Here is an 18,017-nt window from a genome sequence, read left to right as displayed (position 1 = left end):
TTTTTGAAAGCTTAGCAAAAAGGGACCACTTAGCATTTAACATATCAAGACTCATATCCTTAAGATTTCCTAGGTGGTAAAGTTCACATAATAGCAAGCATTAAGCAAGCACTTTAAGATATGTCTCTGTGCCCCTTTAAACACAAATGAACTCCAACAGCTTTGTGGGTGGCCCGAACAGCTAAAGCTCTTCTACAGATAATTATCTGCAATGCTCCCAGGATGTCCTTTTCTGGTCAACACTCCCTGGCTCCTTTGCGCTCTGCCAAAGCAGCCAAGCAGAGACACAAGAAAAGACACAGATGGAGAAACAATCTCAAAGAGACAATCTAAAGATAAGGCAAAAAATTCTCCCTTGAGTCCTGTCCAGTGAGCAGCTGGTGTAGATTGTGACTTAATGACTGCCTGTTCAGACCAACTTCTTCTTCTTCTATGCACAGCTTTCCCAATTATTTTTTTTTGTAAACATTTTATCTAAGCAAAGAAACATTGAAAAAAAAAGTATTTTCAAATTAAATAAACATTGCATGCTTTGCAACATGTTTTACATCCTCTCTTGGGTCAACACTAGACCAAACTGACCTAGGCTCAGAAAAACAAAGGGAGAGAGAGAGATGATGAGAAAGCTCATCTTTCCAAATTCCTCGCTAGCTAGTGCCATGTGAGTATGCGTGTCATACATAAATTCAAGTGTGCATTCTAGAAAATACAGAATAAACCCCACCATACTGCCTAAGACAGACGGAGTGGGAAAATCATCAGTGAATAAGGATTGAGCACTCCTGAGGATAAGCAGCACAATAGCCAAAAATGCAAATAAATGGACTTTTTCACATGAGCTGCTGTAGTGGAGGACCACAAGCAGTCCATATGCTGCTCAGCTCTTGTCAATCACTCGTGGACTGATGTGCTTCACCCATAAAAAACCCTTCCAGAAGCACCAGCAGTACCATAGCAGGCCACAGCTAACAACCCCACTCATTCAGAATCTGGTCTTGAAAGATACTGAAACCTCATGGCCCACCACTATAACATCCAAAGACTTGCCTGACCCTGCTTCCTTCTCAAATGCTCTTTTCCTGTTGTACCAAGATACCCAGTATCCTGGTGCTTTGCAGGATTTGACTAACCACATTCAAATGGCTACAGTGCACTAAAGCAGAAAATTTACCTAGTTCAGGCCTTTCCAGGCCTCTTAATTTTGGAAGTCCTCTGATTCTGAAGAAAATACAGTATCTAGACAAATTCCCTCACTATTTTCAATCTGTTAAGTGCTGGATGATTTTCAAAGGAAAAAAATACCTATTGCTCCTGATGAAATGATGTGGAAATTGGATTTTTGATGCCTCCAAACACGTGACTACCTGAACACATTTTCCAAGAGGTCTGGACTGTAGCCAGGAAGAACATTTGTGGTGCTTCTATAAGAGAAGAACCCTGGGCTACAATAGGTAAGCCCTCACACAAGATGGTGCACTGAATAAAGACCATGCGCATGTTCCACAAAGACTGGCACAAATGGGCAAGTTGGTAATTCAGACTGAGGAAGGGTTTGCAGCAAAGGAAAGGATAACATGGGCAGAGATGAACAACCTACTATTGGCGTGAACCCAACATATGAAGTTAAGGGGTATTTTTATAATTTACTACATCACCAAATACAGAATCTCATTAGTGGCTTTTTTAATACTTGGCAAAGCCTTATCAGGTTATTCCAGTTCAGAGCAATTATTTTTTATTTAAACAGTGCGTACAATTTCTAGATGACTTCCTCCTAAAGGCCAAACACATTTTGTCAATACTAACAACTACTTATTTTAACCATTGTGGAGATACATAACAAAAGCAGGCTATTAAATCAGGAAGTCACCATGATGCTAATTGACATATCATTTGTAAAACTGAAAGTTGCTCCTCCACTACAAGTCTCCCCACAAATGAAAAGAAAAACAGAATAATCAACCAACCAAATTATACCCCAGAATGTGTACTGTGATGAAATTAAGATTCCCATGCAAACACTGAACTAGCTCCCTTCCAGTAAACCATTTGCTGATCCCTCATACAACCGACACATCTCAGCACATTTGGCTTTGCCATCATCACCATAAAGCAGCCAGCACTGAGGCTAGCTGCTTCCCTCTCCCCTTCTTCCTCACATATCCTCCCACTATTCCATTTAGTTTATTCCATTATTAGTTTAAGAACACTAATTTTATTACCCCTGCTACTTTTTGATCAAAAATAACCCAACCAAAAACCCAGCCCATGTGTGGCCAACTGAATTTTATTGCTGATAAAAAGCAACAAAAGAAAAATTTGCCACTGCGATGATTCATAGCAACATCTCCTGGCCATAGGAAATAATATGGCCCAGCAAAGCATTGCAGCATTAACGAACCATTCAAAACCACCCCTTATTTGGATGAAGATGATACTGGCAGGATTAGATTTCTCTGTTTGGATTTGAATGCATCTGAGGATGCTCCCAAACCACCTCTTCCTTTACCAGTAGGTCATCGCCATCTTCCTCTACAGCTATACACAAAATATATTGGCCACTTACCCTGTAGACCTCCTCAAGCAGCAGTTTAGCACAATTCTGGCCAAGTTCCTCAGGAAGCACAGCTGCTCCCTGCCCCTGAGGGTTTGAGGCTAACTCAGCACTGAGAACACTGCCATTGATGGTTTCTGCTACAAGGCACAGGCCAAAACCTGGTGATCTGAAAGAAAAGGAAAAAAAAAAAAAAAAAATTGAGTAAGAAACCAACTATTCCCAGTCAACCTTCTCCTTAAGTCACAAACAGCTCCTCTCAGAGGAGAATACTGTGAAACTGGACTTTCTGACAAATTTCCTGTTCTATACATTCAATTCGCCCTGGGAAGAACATAACAAACATTAATGACAGTATTTAAAAGTCTGACCCTGTGCCATTTGCCCCAAAATCCACTGTGCTGGTTATTCCTGGCACAGACAACAACAAAAGAATAAACCATCCCAACCTCCTCTACTAAAAAAAGGAAAAAATAAAAATAAGATACTGGTCTTCCACATTTATTTAACACATGTTTGATGTACATTTCAAAGGTATCTGGAGTTCCTCCTCTGCAACATTGAAAACGCAAAAGTTTCTTAAGGGATGAAGCTATTCCCCTGAAAGCTTCAATATTTAGCAGGCATTTATACAGCAGCAAGAAGGAGAATAATTAAAAAAAAAAAAAAGTTTGATCCACGTTCCTTGCATTTGAAATCACTTATTTTCACTTTCAGTTCAATACTATCCAAATCATTACAACCATGTAAGAATTCTGAACATACGATTTAATGAAAGAAACAAAACCCCCTATTTTCCTTAAAGCTTAAGATCCTCCAAATGCTACTGTGAGAGTTAAGACAAACTTCTGCTACAGGAAAAATCACAGAGGGCTGAATACAACTTGCTGAGAAGTCAAAAGGTTGTTAAGGAAGGAAGTCACATGATCCTCTTATTTATAGTCTCTGGAAGAGCAACAATAGCTAGCCATTCAAAATATGGCTAACTTAACTTCACTCAACATACAAGATTTCCAAGTTTTGGGTTCCTGCTGTCTCCACTACCCAAACTTTTTAATTAAAATAGTCCCACTGATCCAAAACTGTGAGGAATGTCATCAACAACACACATAACCAAACCACCACTAAACACAAACTCTCCCAGTGCCAGAAAAACAACAGTTCCTTCAGAGGCGTATCAGTAGGGTGGGAACAAAAGAAATAATGGGTGGGAAGCACTGATACAACTGCCTGCACTTGCTGAGCAATACAGAAATTATGTTAAAGATGTTTCTCTTCTCCTTTCCTTCCTCTGAAAGAGATCTGGAGAGCAAGACAAGAACATCAAAGGTGGGGGGCTTTTTTTAGCTAAGTATCCTTTAATAACTAACTATACCCCTGGCAGATTTTGTTAGTGTCTGGGAGCATGTGGCACTTTTCCTAAATAAGAATTAAAATCTTCCAGTGCCTCATGTATGTTCAGATAGTATTAGGAAGCACCTGCACAGACAAACCTTTTGCTGCAAATGCTTAGAACTGGGAAGTTTTGGGTTTTTTTTAGAGATACATTATAGGTGGCAGAAGATTCTCAAATAATGTATTTCCTGAGGCTTTTGGCACCATGAAAGGGATGTAGCTGGAAGCTTCATATTCTGAAATCAGGGCTTGGTTTGGCCGGCACACAGATGGGATGAACGAGTCTTTGCTGGTCTTACTCATCACTAGAGGGAGCACTGGAAACAACAAGGCATATTGCTTCCTGCCTTGTCTTGCTCTAAGACTCACAAGCACTGGGAACCATATAATAAGAAAGGCTTTGCCAAAGTGGCATGGTGTTAGCATCAGGTATACTGCAATCGCACTGGTGCCATATATTAAATGTCACAGCACAGCAGCATCAGAAACCTGTATGCATCAGCAAGGTAGAGAGGGATTCAGTTCCTCTCCCCATGCTATTCCTCTGCATGGGCTACTCGTGCAGGTAGTAAATGTAATTCTGCTGCCATAATTCATTTGACTTTTTCACTTTACAGACCCCAAAACCACACAGCTCCCAGAAGAGTTTTGTTATTCTGATGACCGTTAACAGTCTAAAACCAGAAGACTTGGATATTAAATATGATGAAGGGCTGGAAAGAGGAAAAATACTTAAAAGTGAGTAAACAAGTTTTAGATTTGTAAACTTGCAAACCTAACAAGTTTTCTTTAAGGTAATATTTCAAGAAGCAGAAACAGTGAAAAGAAAATGTGCATACTTGGATTTGAGCATACAGACAGAAGACAAACTAGTTAAGTAGAACTCCTTCAACCTCAACGAAAAGTAACAAGAGGACATCAAGCTGACAGACATCAGTAGAGCTGTCTGAATCACATCATCACTTCTGTGTTCTGATGGCAAACAAAATATGTTTAAGTACAGTAAACTGATGTCTCCAATTTCCAGTCCTCACTGGTGGAAGGACACTCCTTCAGCTATTTATGTAAGGGTAAAGCAGAAAACAGCTCAAACACTTTTAGAACAGTTTGGTCCCAATTCCATTAGGATATGTATAGTCAAGCTTGAGTGCTGGTTTTCACAACACACCTCTGATCTTAATCTCATTTCAAAGCAACAGGTTTAGAACTGAAGAGAGCTCAAGTCACCTTTAGTGCCAGTAATGATGTCGTATTACATTCCTTGAAAACACACAACTTCTATTCCTGTACCACGAGTAAAACAGAAGTATCTACTGAATCACTCAATTTCTTCCCTGTGAGGAATTTTTAAATGAATTAAAATCTATTTCAGGTCAGCAAAATAGAAGATCATGGTCTAAAAAACAATAAAAGTACAAATCAGAATACCCCAGCAGATGAACCAACACAGAATTACATTTCTGTTCCCTGTGAATACTGGCTACTTACTTTCCAGAGCTGACCCCTTTCATATGATCCGTGTAGATATAAATGTCGGGAAGGAATTTATTCAGGATGCTCCTTGCAGATTCCACTATTCTGTTTGCCATTTGTGGTGACACTCTGACAGAATATCTACATTTTCAAGCTAAGGAATTCATTGTGGTCACACAAGAAATTTAAACCAGAGACTGACAAAAGCGGACAAAAGAGGCCAAATGCATTCTATCAGGAGCTGGTTTGTTCTATGCATCCATTCCTAAGTCCTGTTCCATCTTCTGTGCTTAGGAGAAGCACACATGGATAAGTACTTTCGATAGTCTTTTGCTGATATACCTTGAAATAAGGTACACAGCACATGTGCAGAACAGTTTCATGAGAAGTAAACATCTATTCTTGAAATGCCCTTCAATAATTTAGAACTGCTGTTTTGCCAACCCATGTTTTCTTACTATGGAAAAGATCCTGTGTCCTCTCCTCTACATATACTATTTAAAAGATGGTGACGGGAGAAGTTTCTCTGAATTAGAAGCAGAAAGACAGGACTTCTTGCTGCTATCAGGTACAAATGGGGTAGATGAAATTCAGTATTTTAAGAACAGAAAAAAGTAATTTAAAAAAAGCTAAACCCATCTTTCTTCTAACTATGTTCCAGTGCTGTGAGGCTATCAAGTTCACCGGTGCTCTAGTCACTCAGCATCTGAAGGTAATGGTTCCAGGAAAGAAGAAATTACCACCTTCCTGCTCATCTCAACCCACATCTGCTCAGTATGTGGAGATGAACTGCCTTTGTTCACCCTTTCAGTCAAATGCTGCTTCAGTGATATTCCCAACAGACCTGCAAACAAAGCACAATGTGCTCCATGTTCCATCTCAACTAAAATGCAGACTCATGCTCTGCACATTTAACCACCCACCTGCACATATAAGCACACAGCAGTGCAGTGACACAGTCTCAAACTTACCAGTGAGCAGAAGGGAATTTTCTGTTCTACAGATTTCTATTACATTTTCTTGTAGAACAGGTAAACAAAAAGATTTAAGATCTTAAGGGCAAAATAATAAATTCTTAGGGGCAAAATAAGCATAATCAGAAAACTGAACATTCTGCACAGTTGGTACATTCAGTATTTCAGATGACTGTAAAAGGTTGCTGCAACACAAACTCCCCCGCTGCGAAGAAGATATGCTCAGCTGAATCATGAGCAAACAAAAATGTGCATAGGAAAGACCTAAGCACTTATCTTACCAGATGTTTTGTTTTCTACTGGCTTCAAGATGACATAATGGCTGAACTAAAATGAAACTGCTTCTCACTAGGCTTGAAAGCAAATCATTAACCCTGAGAAAAAGCTCAGGAAAATCTAAAAGAAAGCATGAAATCAAAACCTGTAGTTCACACACATCAATCAAATCCAGCGATACTGGCCCAGAACGACACTGTGTTGCTTTGTATTAACATAGAATCATAGAATGGTTAGGGTGGGAAAGGATTTTAAGATCACCTAGTTCCAACGCCCCTGCCATGGGCAGGGACACCTCACACTAGGGTCATGTTAACCAAGACTCCGTTCAACCTCACCTTGAACACTGCCAGGGATGGAGCATTTACCACTTCCTTGGGCAACCTATTCCAGTGCCTCACCACCCTCACAGTGAAGAACTTCTTCCTTATATCTAACCTAAACTTCTCCTAAACTTTAGTGACCCAATGGCACTAAAGCCATGATCATTGCTTCTCCCTTCATGCAGAACCTGAGGATAATACTTGCTACAGAGGTAGATAAAGGCATAAGGAAATTATTTTCTTCATGGAAAGACCATGACAACAACCACCAAAATCATAAGGAGCTGCCTCCTTTTTATTCTGCAGCACATATACCCAGTAAAATTGCCAAATGCATTCAAATGCTGCAGTTGGACACAAAGGTCAAAGTGTCCTGTTCTCACACACAATTATGGTGGTATGCCATAAAGTAAAAAGAATAGGCTGCAAGTCTGCACCTCTGGCAGGAAACCCACCCCCATTCCTGCTTTCCTTTTGAGTCATCACAGCAGATTCACAAAGGATACCATATAGAAACCACAAGAGAAAAAAAACACCAAACCCAAAATATTAACTAGATGTGCAGTCCTGTTTGCAAAAGTGAATGCTCCACAACAATATTCTGTGCCCTTATCTTTGTGAAGTAGAACCTCTTCCATTTCCAGATCTAATGGTACTACTGAAAGTGAAGTGCTAACAAGCTTTTCGTAACACAAAAAGCTCAGTTCAAATACGTGCAGTGAGGTATGAACTGAACTAAGCCTTAAGCTCCCATCTAACATTCTGCAAGACTCATTAATAGCTAAGGTGTTCAATGCATAAGAAAACTATTGCATTTACACAAAAGAATCCTATTTTACTGCTATGTAATGGAAATTGTTTTAATTTTTTCTTGCTATTGAAAAGATTTGAAATAGTGCTGTTCAGTTTCAAATATATTTGTCTATTGATGCTTTTTGAACAGCAGCGTTCTGAACACAGCAGTTTTGAGACACCTGAAATCTAGTTGTGTGATCGATCATTCTGTGCAGTGTCACCCTGTTATCTGGATACAGGCTCAGCAACATGGGTTTATTTCTGTGACTTCAAGTTGCGAGACTTACATTTTTGAGGAAAAATCATTTAAAAGAAGAAAAGCAAATAAACAAAAAAGGATACGCAGTTCCTCTGATGCGCTTGATTTTGCCTGGGTCTGTAAACTGAATAGGCTGCAAAACCCTTCTCACTGGGCAAGCAAACACTATTTCTCCACCCCCTTTGGGAGGCATTCCTCTCCGGTTGATCTAGGAATAACAGAGGGGAAAAAAAAGTTAGTAAAAAAAAGTAAATAAAAAAGAAAAAAAAGGTTAGTAAAGAGCACAAAGAACGTACTTACATACTAAAAAATTACAGCTTTTATTTCACATATAATAAAATGTTATCAGTAGGAGTATTATGTAAACACGGGCAAGTAAAAGATACCCTAAAGGCAGAAACGGATTTTGCACCAAACCTGTAAGCAAAAATCGGTTTCTTTTTATCTCCTCTCTCAAGTATAGTAGGGTATGGCTTCTCAATGGAAAACAAAACCAACCAAATAAAACCCCAGCATCTTTACCAGGAAGGCAACCTTGGTTTAAGCTGATCTCTTAATAGAAAATCTGTACCTCATCACTGAAGACAGTATGTGTTTGATGCCTGATATGTATATGGGGGACAAGAATGAACTCATTCCCACAGACAGGCCTGGCCAGACCAACTCTGTCCCATTGCCCCAGCCAGTGTCCACAGGGATGGGGATGGGACATGGGTCTGGGGTGGGGTCTAAGTTAGGGGGCTTATGGCCAGGCAGTGCTGTGAGGAGCTGGAGACAGACCCTGCTGCAGGGGCTGATAATCCCAGAGTGGTAACATGGAGTCCATGGGCAGCGTTGAGGGAGGTACTTGGGGTGGGGGCTCAGCAGAGACTAGTAAAGCAAAGACTAGTAGTGCAGCTAGAGCCTTCACACTTCACACAAAGTTAAGAACACGTGAGTGTTCTTAACTTTGAAAGTTTAGAGTCTCTTTCTCCAATCTAAACCAAAACAAAGTAAGTATATTCTACATTCAGATTTATTTGGCTTATGAAGAATCAAGAATGCTTCTCAGCCTACGGAGATCTAAGACTCAGTGCTTTCTCCTTACCCTTTCTACCTATAGTCTTTGTGTCTCTTCTACCCTATCTTCAATCACTGTGTGGCTGGTATGCCCTCTAAAATATGGTAAGAACTAGAAGCAACTTTAGAAATGTGTGTAACTGCAACTAGGGCAGATACCAGCAGCAAGCATATGGCCCTGTGAATCAGTGCAAAACTATCCTTTTAACATGTGCTAGAAAAGAAAGGAAAAAATCATCTTACCTTGATTTCCAGACTTTTACCATCAATGCCAAACTTCTTCAGTAGGGGTATAGCTGTTGCCTTAAGGACATCAACCTATATAACAAAGAAATAAGAAAGCAGACTCTTTATTGAAAGTTACGTAAGCCAGTAATTTAAAAATCACTGCATTACAAGTTGCCTAACAAAGACAAGACTTCTCCATACTGGTATTTTATGGGAAGACATGAGAATGAAGCACAGAGTGCTTTGGCTACTCTGAGACTACCACAGTATCCCATTACCCAAAAAGCTGCTAGAACAAGATACTGGTAGATGGAACTTCCTAATCTGGATTTGATCTCCAGCCTGATTTTTACTTCTACTACGATTCAGCTAAAACAGCTGATTTGTTTTTCTGAACATACTTATTGAAAAGAATTATATTTCTCTGTCGTTGCTAAAATATTCTTACAGCTAAGTAAATGACTGCAAAAACTTTTGCATTTTGGAGCAGGCCCTTGATTTAGCAGGAAAAATGTCATCCTTCTGTCAAGAACTTCTTTTTGTCCGTTTATGAGAAACAGAAGCTTCCAGTTAACTTCTCTTGAAACACTTAGAAGAATCTAAAGTGGGTGACACATCCATGTACACCCTTTGATCCAAATGCTCACCAGATCCAGGTCTAAGCAATATTTTATTTGCAATTGCTCCTCCTAATTGCTGGGTTAAGACAACACTGACAGCCATCATCTTCCCTCTGCTGAAACTTAAGTAGTATTGCCAAAAGTGACAAAAATGATTTAGCAGTGCAACAGCGTAGGGAGTTACTGAAGACAAGCAGCTTGGGAGAGACAGGACCAGGACAGCATGACCCAAGAGAAACTAAATTTGGGTGAAGGAAGACAGCAGTTGTGGAGGCAGGAAAAAAAACCTTAGACTTCTTCCCATGCCTTCAGCCAGAACCACAATTTGAGTTTCACTCTCTCTTTGCAAGCCACTGACAAAGTAGCTCATACCTCACCTACAAAGCTGTGAAAAACCTGTTAGAAATACCTGAGTAGCTACAAGCATATGCTGCAGTTCTCATTTATGAAACTCTACTGGCCTACACACTTCCTTTCTTACAGAGAGGCATTTGGCAGTATTTTTAATGATAGTGTCAATATTCAAATATTGACACAAAAATTCAAATATTGACACAAAAATAAAAAACATCTTTATATCAATTATTAATTGTTTTTATATTTATGTATTCTTTTTACAACCAGGCTACCTTAATTTGGCCTCTCAGCAATATTCATTAATCACACAAATTAGACTTTCAGAGCAAAAACCTTTACTAAAATGCATGTGCACACAGACAGGCACACATGAATACCACTGGCAGAAGTTCCAACAAGCTGATCTGGTTCACGTTAAACTTATACAATATTCCTTCCTCTTTCTTATGAAACAAAATATACCAGTAAAGAAAGAAAAGCTTCAGTGTGTCAGCTAGGAACTGCCTTTCCCTCCTTCATTTCTGCTTTTCCAATTCTTTGGACTGAAGTCTGCATCTCTGGAGAAGTCATGCTGCATTAGCATTAGGAAGCTGGATCAATCTTGAGTCTGCTTTATCTGTCTCCCAAACTTTCAAGACTTGTCATAGCTTTTAGGCCTCAGACAAATTCCAGGTATGATACTTACGAAGTAACAGACAGAAACATAATAAGAGACTGTCTCTATTCCAAATCTGTGGCCTAAATAGAGAAGCATTTAAGAAGTGGAGACAGCTGTCCTACATAGTAGATGAGTGGGACGTCAGGCAGAAGTTAAGTACTTCACTGGAAGACACAAGGCAGTAGCAGAACTGAGACCTAAAACTGTATTTCCTACATTCAGTCATAAAACCATCCTTCAGCCCCTCTTGCAGGGCAGTTACTCTATTTCCAGAGTGGACTACACAACACCAAGTTGCACCAAAGCAAATGCACCAAACCACCAAAGGCCTCGCTACAAATACCAGCCACTTGCTAAGTCCCATAGACATTGCTTGTTCACAAATTACTATAAATACAAACTTTGCTCCTTCCAAAGACATCTACAACGAGTTAAAAAAAAAGAAAAAAAAGAAAGCCAGCATGAAAACAATTTCAGTTGAAAGACCCATGGAATAGCTGCATAAAAACTTCAACATTCACAAACTCAAACATTAAGAACAATTATTGTAAAGTCAGGTTACTGCAGCACTATGTCAGGATAACAGTATGTAGAGAAGGAAAGTTAACTAAGAGCTATAATTTGCACGCCACCTCCACTGCCTTCAAAAGGCACTTCACAAAGACACCCGCACATACATTCTACATGGAGAAACTGGAAACTGCCGCAACTCTATAGTCCAGTCCCACATGGCTGGTCCCACAAACTCTCCATGGTCAAGTATCATCAGCAGTCACACATTAAAACATAATGCAGATATAGGCTGCCAGTGAACAGTTCAGGCAGGTACTCAAAAGTCACATCTCCTACTGGCAAGGGTGAGTCAAAGCAGCATCCCTCTCACTCATTTATGATGTATTACTCACTGACTGCTTTCACCAAGGTCCAACCTGAGCAAGTGCACAGTATCACAGTATCACACAGTTTGTTAGAGATTGGAAGGGACCTCAAAAGATCATCTAGTCCAATCCCCCTGCCGGAGCAGGAACACCTAGATAAGGTTACACAGGAACGTGTCCAGGTGGGTTTTGAATGTCTCCAGAGAAGGAGACTCCACAGCCTCCCTGGGCAGCCTGTTCCAGTGTTCTGTCACCCTCACTGAGAAGAAGTTTCTTCTCAAGTTTAAGTGGAACCTCTTGTGTTCCAGTTTGTACCCATTGCCCCTTATCCTATCATTGTTTGCCACTGAGAAGAGCCTGGCTCCATCCTCGTGACACTCCCCCTTTATATATTTATATACACTAATAAGGTCACCCCTCAATCTCCTCTTCTCCAAACTATAAAGACCCAGCTCCCTCAGTCTTTCCTCATAAGGGAGATGCTCCACTCCCTTAATCATCTTAGTTGCCCTGCGCTGGACTCTCTCCAGCAGGTCCCTGTCCTTCTTAAACTGAGGGGCCCAGAACTGGACACAGTATTCCAGATGAGGTCTCACCAGGGCCGAGTAGAGGGGAAGGAGAACCTCTCTCGACCTACTAACCACCCCCCTTCTAATACAACCCAGGATGCCATTGGCCTTCTTGGCCACAAGGGCACAGTGTCGGCTCATGGTCACCCTGTCATCCACCAGGACCCCCAGGTCCCTCTCCCCTACACTGCTCTCTAACAGGTCGTTCCCAAACCTATACTGGAACCTGGGGTTGTTCCTGCCCAGACGGAGGACCCTACTCTTTCCCTTGTTATGTTTCATCAAGCACATTACGTTCTATTTCACTGGCCACAGTACTCTTTCAGAACAGTGCCAGCTGCCAGAGCTTTCCACTGCACCCGACTGGAGGGCTATATATATATAAAAACAAATGCTAACAGAAACACATACTCGTATTTGTATTGTAGAAACTCAGCCTGACGTGCACCTCACTGATACAAGGAGGAAATTCTTTCCTGTTAGGGTGGTAAGGCACTGGAATAGGTTGCACAGGGAGGCTGTGAATGCTCCATCCCTGGTAGTGTTCAAGGCCAGGTTGGACGAGGCCTTAGGTGATATAGTTTAGAGCGACGTGTCCCTGCCTATGGCAGGGGGGTTGGAACTTGATGATCTTAAGGTCCTTTCCAACCCTAACTAGTCTATGATTCTACGTCTTCCCGTCCACAAGCCAATCTTCAGAAACAACCCTCCTCTCACCTTGACCGCTTTCACTCTCCCCACACCAGGAAATCTGCCATGTTCCCTCTGCCCTGGTAAGGGGTCTCTGTCAAAGAACAACCTCAAACCCACAACACAGCAATCCCATCCCACAGGTTATTTTGACGCTGTGTGAAATCTGAGTGGATTTCAGAAAGCCCAGCAGAGGTCAGCCTATCTGCTAGCTGCTACCATGAGGTAAAGGTCCCACTTTTCTGACTGCACACTTATTCCTGCTATTTACTTTGTGAATGCCTCCTTGAGAAGATGCAGGCTTACAGCTCTTTAACTTTTTGCCAGTTAGTTGAGCTGGCATAGGGAAGCCTCTGAAAAGTGTGCGGGTACTCGAGTATGTAGGACTATGCATATTGTGCATTTCAGCAGATGGCTGAAATCAGATATCGAGGGAAGATGAGCAGGACTGCCTTCTCCTTTCAAGCACAAACACCTTCTGCCTACTAAAAAACATACGCTCAAATAAATTTAAAATCAAGTTACCATTTACTTAAGCATTAAAAAACAGGGTAGCACCTAAACTTGTGTTTTTAATTTTAGCAACCTGCAGAGCTATATGCTACACAAAACACCTGGTGAAATTCCTTAAAGTAGTTTACTGATGTGCACAAAGTTTAGTGTTTACTCAGGCAATAAAAAAGACATAAACAAGGTTTTAACCCATTTTAGGAACTGGTATTTAGTTACTGACACTTAAAATGTTACCACACGAGAGTCACACTAATGACAGCTGTGCTTCTATAGCACAATGAAGTTAAGATACAACTCCTTAGCATAGAATCATAGAATGTTTCTGGTTGGAAAGGACCTTAAAATCATCTAGTTCCAACCCCCTGCCATGAGCAAGGATGCCTCACACTAAACTGTGTCACCCAAGGCTCTGTCCAGCCTGGCCTTGAACATTGCCAGGGATGAAGCATTTACCACTTCTCTGGGCAACCTGTCCCAATGCCTCACCACCTTCACAGAAAAGAATTTCTTCCTTGTATCTAACATAAATCTTCCTTGTTCCAGTTTAAACCCATTACCCCTTGTCTTATCACTACTGTCCCTAATGAAGAGCTCCTGCCCGTCATCCTTGTAGGCCCCCTTTAGATACTGGAAGGCTGCTATGAGGTCTCCATGCAGCCTTCTCTTCTCCAGGCTGAACAGCCCCAACTTTCTCAGCCTGTCTTCATACGGGAGGTGCTCCAGTCCCCTGATCATCCTCAAGGTCTCCTTTGGACTTGCTCCAACAGCTCCATATCCTTCTTATGTTAAGGACACCAGAACTCAAGTGGGATCTTAGGAGAGCAGAGTACAGGGGCAGGATCACCTCCTTTGACCTGCTGGTCATGCATGCACATCTGCATTTATTTACATTTAGTGTCAAATCATATATGTCTCAACTTTGGCCGGTCAAGCCCCCTTCAAGTAAAAACTAACTGACTCAAATTCTTGCACCCAGTTCAGATAAAATTGTTTAAGCTCTATGGGCCCATGTGGGTAACTGACATAATGAAGATGAGTTGCTTTGATGGGTGTCCAAACTTACTTGAAAGCAGTGTCAAAACTGGACTGCTCTTGGTCTGCAAATTCTTCAAGAAGTCCTCCATTGTGATTAAGAAGATGCAGTCAACCAAAACAGACATATTTTGATTCTTACTACTTAAGTACTTTTCATCATGGTGGTTGAAAAGTTAAGAAAGCATGAATTCCATTTTGGTTTTTATCCCCCTTTTTTCTTTGTGACAATGCTCTGTATAACTCACGTCAATCATCGTTTGGCCCATCTGGGTCTCACAGAACCACAGGTGAGAGAATGAGTTTTTTAAATGACAAGAGTAGACAGCTGAAAAGTTGTAAATACCAGCAGGACTCAGAGGCTCATTAAATATATGCAGCTACAACTCACAGTAATCATATTCATTTAGACTGGTTATATTTTCAAATGACAATGTGTCTAGAGAAAAGGCAGTCTCCAAAAACCATTCAATAGGTAAACAGCAGTGCTGTTCTCCAAAAGGTTTTTTTGGGGAGCGAAGTATAATCATTAAGCATTAGTTCAGTGTTTTAATCCTGTCTTATCCATAGCTCTACTATTAAAATAAAGGACTGTAAATCAGCAGTAACAGAACTCAAGGCAATTTCAAAGTAATTTGATCTACCACACCTTCTAGAGTCTTTCTAAAGAATCAAAGTGATTACGTATTTTTGCTACTGTAATTTCATAATTGTCATGTGATATCTGTTTCTAACAGAAAGAGGCTTCACAACGGCATGGTATAACCATGTCCAATATCCAACAGAAGGGAAAGATACCTGCCTTGTCACACTCAAAGACTATTTCCTCTTTTTACAGTAAAAAAAAATGTGGGGTATGAAAAACAACCCATCTAATTTCTAACAGAACAGGAAAAGCAAACGACTGGCATGGTTTCACCCTGCATTTAAGGGAGCTTCCAAGGGAGAAGACAGAAGAGTACAGAACTAGAAGTCAAAAGGTGGATTACAAACTGCAGTGTGGAGGTGATGAAGGAAGGGAACAGTTTAGCAGATGCCTGTTTGATTCAAAGAGTTTGCTGGCAGATGCAGTAGGCAGGTGCACTGGAGAGTTCTGTGTATGAGGGATAATAAAAATTAATCATATTTTAGACATTTCTTCCTAATATATTTTTTAAGGAAGAAATCCTCCTCAGTTACTTAAATTTTATTACATACCGAAGGATCTACTTGGTCATTTGTTACTCCCCTCAGGACAATCTTCAATGGATGCTTCATGAAAGGTGCCAAGCAGAGCAGACTTTCCAAATAGTAGCCAATACCACGAGTGGGGCTGCAGTCATGTTCCAATGAGCCGCCATACAGAAGACCAGGCTGATAATACAGGGTAGTACCTGGGGAAGATGCCAGGTGAGCAAAACAAATTCGAGCACTACCAGCATGCTTGCCATCACTACAGCATAAAGACAGTTTGCAATGATGTATACAAAAAATTGCAAACAGAAGAATTTATGACAGATGGTAGCACTTCCAGCAGGCTATTTCTGTCTGCAGTTAATAAACAGACCAATGTGTGTCTGTCTTTCTCACACATCACGTCTTTTTTCCCCCCTTCTCCCCCAGACTCAAGGGTCTCTTAGCCATTCCCAAAATGCTGATACAAGCAGGTATTATACCCCACAGCAGCCAAATATTCACCAGACCATCAAGTCATCATGGTCTTAGCATATCTGGTGGTAGTTCATCTGCTTACTGACCAACCACAATCCTTAAAATCCTTAAAAAAAAAAAAACAAAAAAAAAACAAAAAAAAAAAAAAAAACCAAACAAAAACAAAAAACCAAAACCACAAAGAAACCAAAAAAATCCCCCACAACCTAATCAGCTAACCAACTAACCCACCAACCCAGAAAAGGACAAGAACCAGATGAAGTTTTTAGGTGGGATGCTTCTCACTCAAACCAGCCCCTTTTCTGAGCATGACTAGGCAGTCTTGCTTCAAAGTTTACCTTTGTAGAAGTCAAATGCTGCCTTCTACAAAAAAATATTCTGCTTCAGAGAGACCTTCCCCCACTACAAAATCCTGCGTACCAAATAAAATATTAATTTTTGTTCTTAGTCAATATAGTTTTTTTAACTCTGCATTTTGGTGGAGCGCTGGTCTTCGTGGATGCAATCAATCATTAAACAACTTCTCAGCTTGGTTATTTCTGATCTTCTCAGTGATATCTGAACACCTACCTGTGCCAAGCTGAAACTCTGATTTCACGACAGGAATTGACAAAAGGCCAGAAGACCAGAACAGCAAAAGACTACAGATCTCACCTGTCTGGTTTATTTCAATCCGAGAACCATTGGTCACTTTGTCTATCAGGCGAATAAAACTGGCTTCGAAATCTAAGGAGTAGAACAAAGACAGAATTTTAAAATGCCTTAAATTTATTCCTGGAAAAACAATAAGAAACTTCAACTCAACACTTGTACATTCTCCCTTCCCTGCCTTTTGTGACAGTAAGGCTACCCTCACTCTTCAACTTGCTATAATTCTACCACATGAGAAAAGGCGATTAGCTATAATATCAGATGTTAATTTGAGCCTCCACGCGTACAGGCATCTCAAATCAACTGGGATGCCCCTACGTGACACTCCTCGACCCAGAATGCAGTGAGTGATATAAGCTAACAATTCTGACCACAGAGCTACCTGCAGAAACTACAGTTTTTTAGTATTTGCATAATATAGTTGATGGCCTGGTCACACAGTGCTCGTTCTTCTCTCTGTCAGGATAATTTCTAAACCCAAAGTTTACATGACAGTGCTGGGACCTCTTCCAGCACAAGAGTGCATCCTTGTGAACACATCTCTCCCTCTTGGCCAACAAACCTGTAGAAGAGTTTTCACTGCAGACATTCCAGTCACGAAAAGCAGAGAGAACTGCATGCTGAATCACCAACACAGGTCAGGGCCTGTTATTATTCTTCTGTTATAGTTACAGTTTACACTCTAACCCATATATGAAAAAGGCAATCAAACACCTTTTTTAAAATAACACATGGCAAACCCTATAACTTTTAACACCATCAAACATCCCATGGTAATGACAAATACTTTGGGTCACGGCAGATGTTACAGAAAGCACACAGGAATGTTTTAACAGTAAGAATTTCTATCTATGAACGGAAGCCTCCTCAGGAGGCAGAGTAGTACCTATGCTGGTCCTACCCCTTTTCTTAATTTTGTACCTTGAACAAAAAATAACTGAGCACCACAATAATGTTTTTTCCTCAACCTCTATTCTACTATCTCCTTACTTCAGTTTAACAAGCACATTTGCTTTGGGGTGCCAAAGTTCCTGTGTGGGAAAGAAGAGAGTACTCCCTATGC

General features: G+C 40.7%; 1 protein-coding gene across 1 annotated transcript in view; it reads right to left on the bottom strand.

Moving 5' to 3' along the window:
• The window catches only part of RCL1 (RNA terminal phosphate cyclase like 1), a 28,128-nt gene that overhangs the window by 9,348 nt on the left and 763 nt on the right, over positions 1-18,017 (bottom strand). The window contains exons 2-7 of the mRNA XM_061356400.1: positions 16,958-17,029; positions 15,851-16,026; positions 9,352-9,426; positions 8,133-8,257; positions 5,438-5,563; positions 2,567-2,723 (exon numbers count right to left, since the gene is read on the bottom strand). Coding sequence (XP_061212384.1) covers positions 2,567-2,723; positions 5,438-5,563; positions 8,133-8,257; positions 9,352-9,426; positions 15,851-16,026; positions 16,958-17,029 — 731 coding nt within the window. The remainder of the gene's footprint in view (positions 1-2,566; positions 2,724-5,437; positions 5,564-8,132; positions 8,258-9,351; positions 9,427-15,850; positions 16,027-16,957; positions 17,030-18,017) is intronic.

The sequence above is a fragment of the Neopsephotus bourkii genome, unplaced genomic scaffold (assembly GCF_033783945.1).
Source record: "Neopsephotus bourkii isolate Nb327-2 ecotype Australia unplaced genomic scaffold, CSIRO-AGI_Nbou_v1 NB_851, whole genome shotgun sequence".
Lineage (NCBI taxonomy): Eukaryota > Metazoa > Chordata > Aves > Psittaciformes > Psittacidae > Neopsephotus > Neopsephotus bourkii.
Note: the sequence above shows the minus strand (reverse complement) of the source record. Positions and strands in the feature narration are given on the sequence as shown.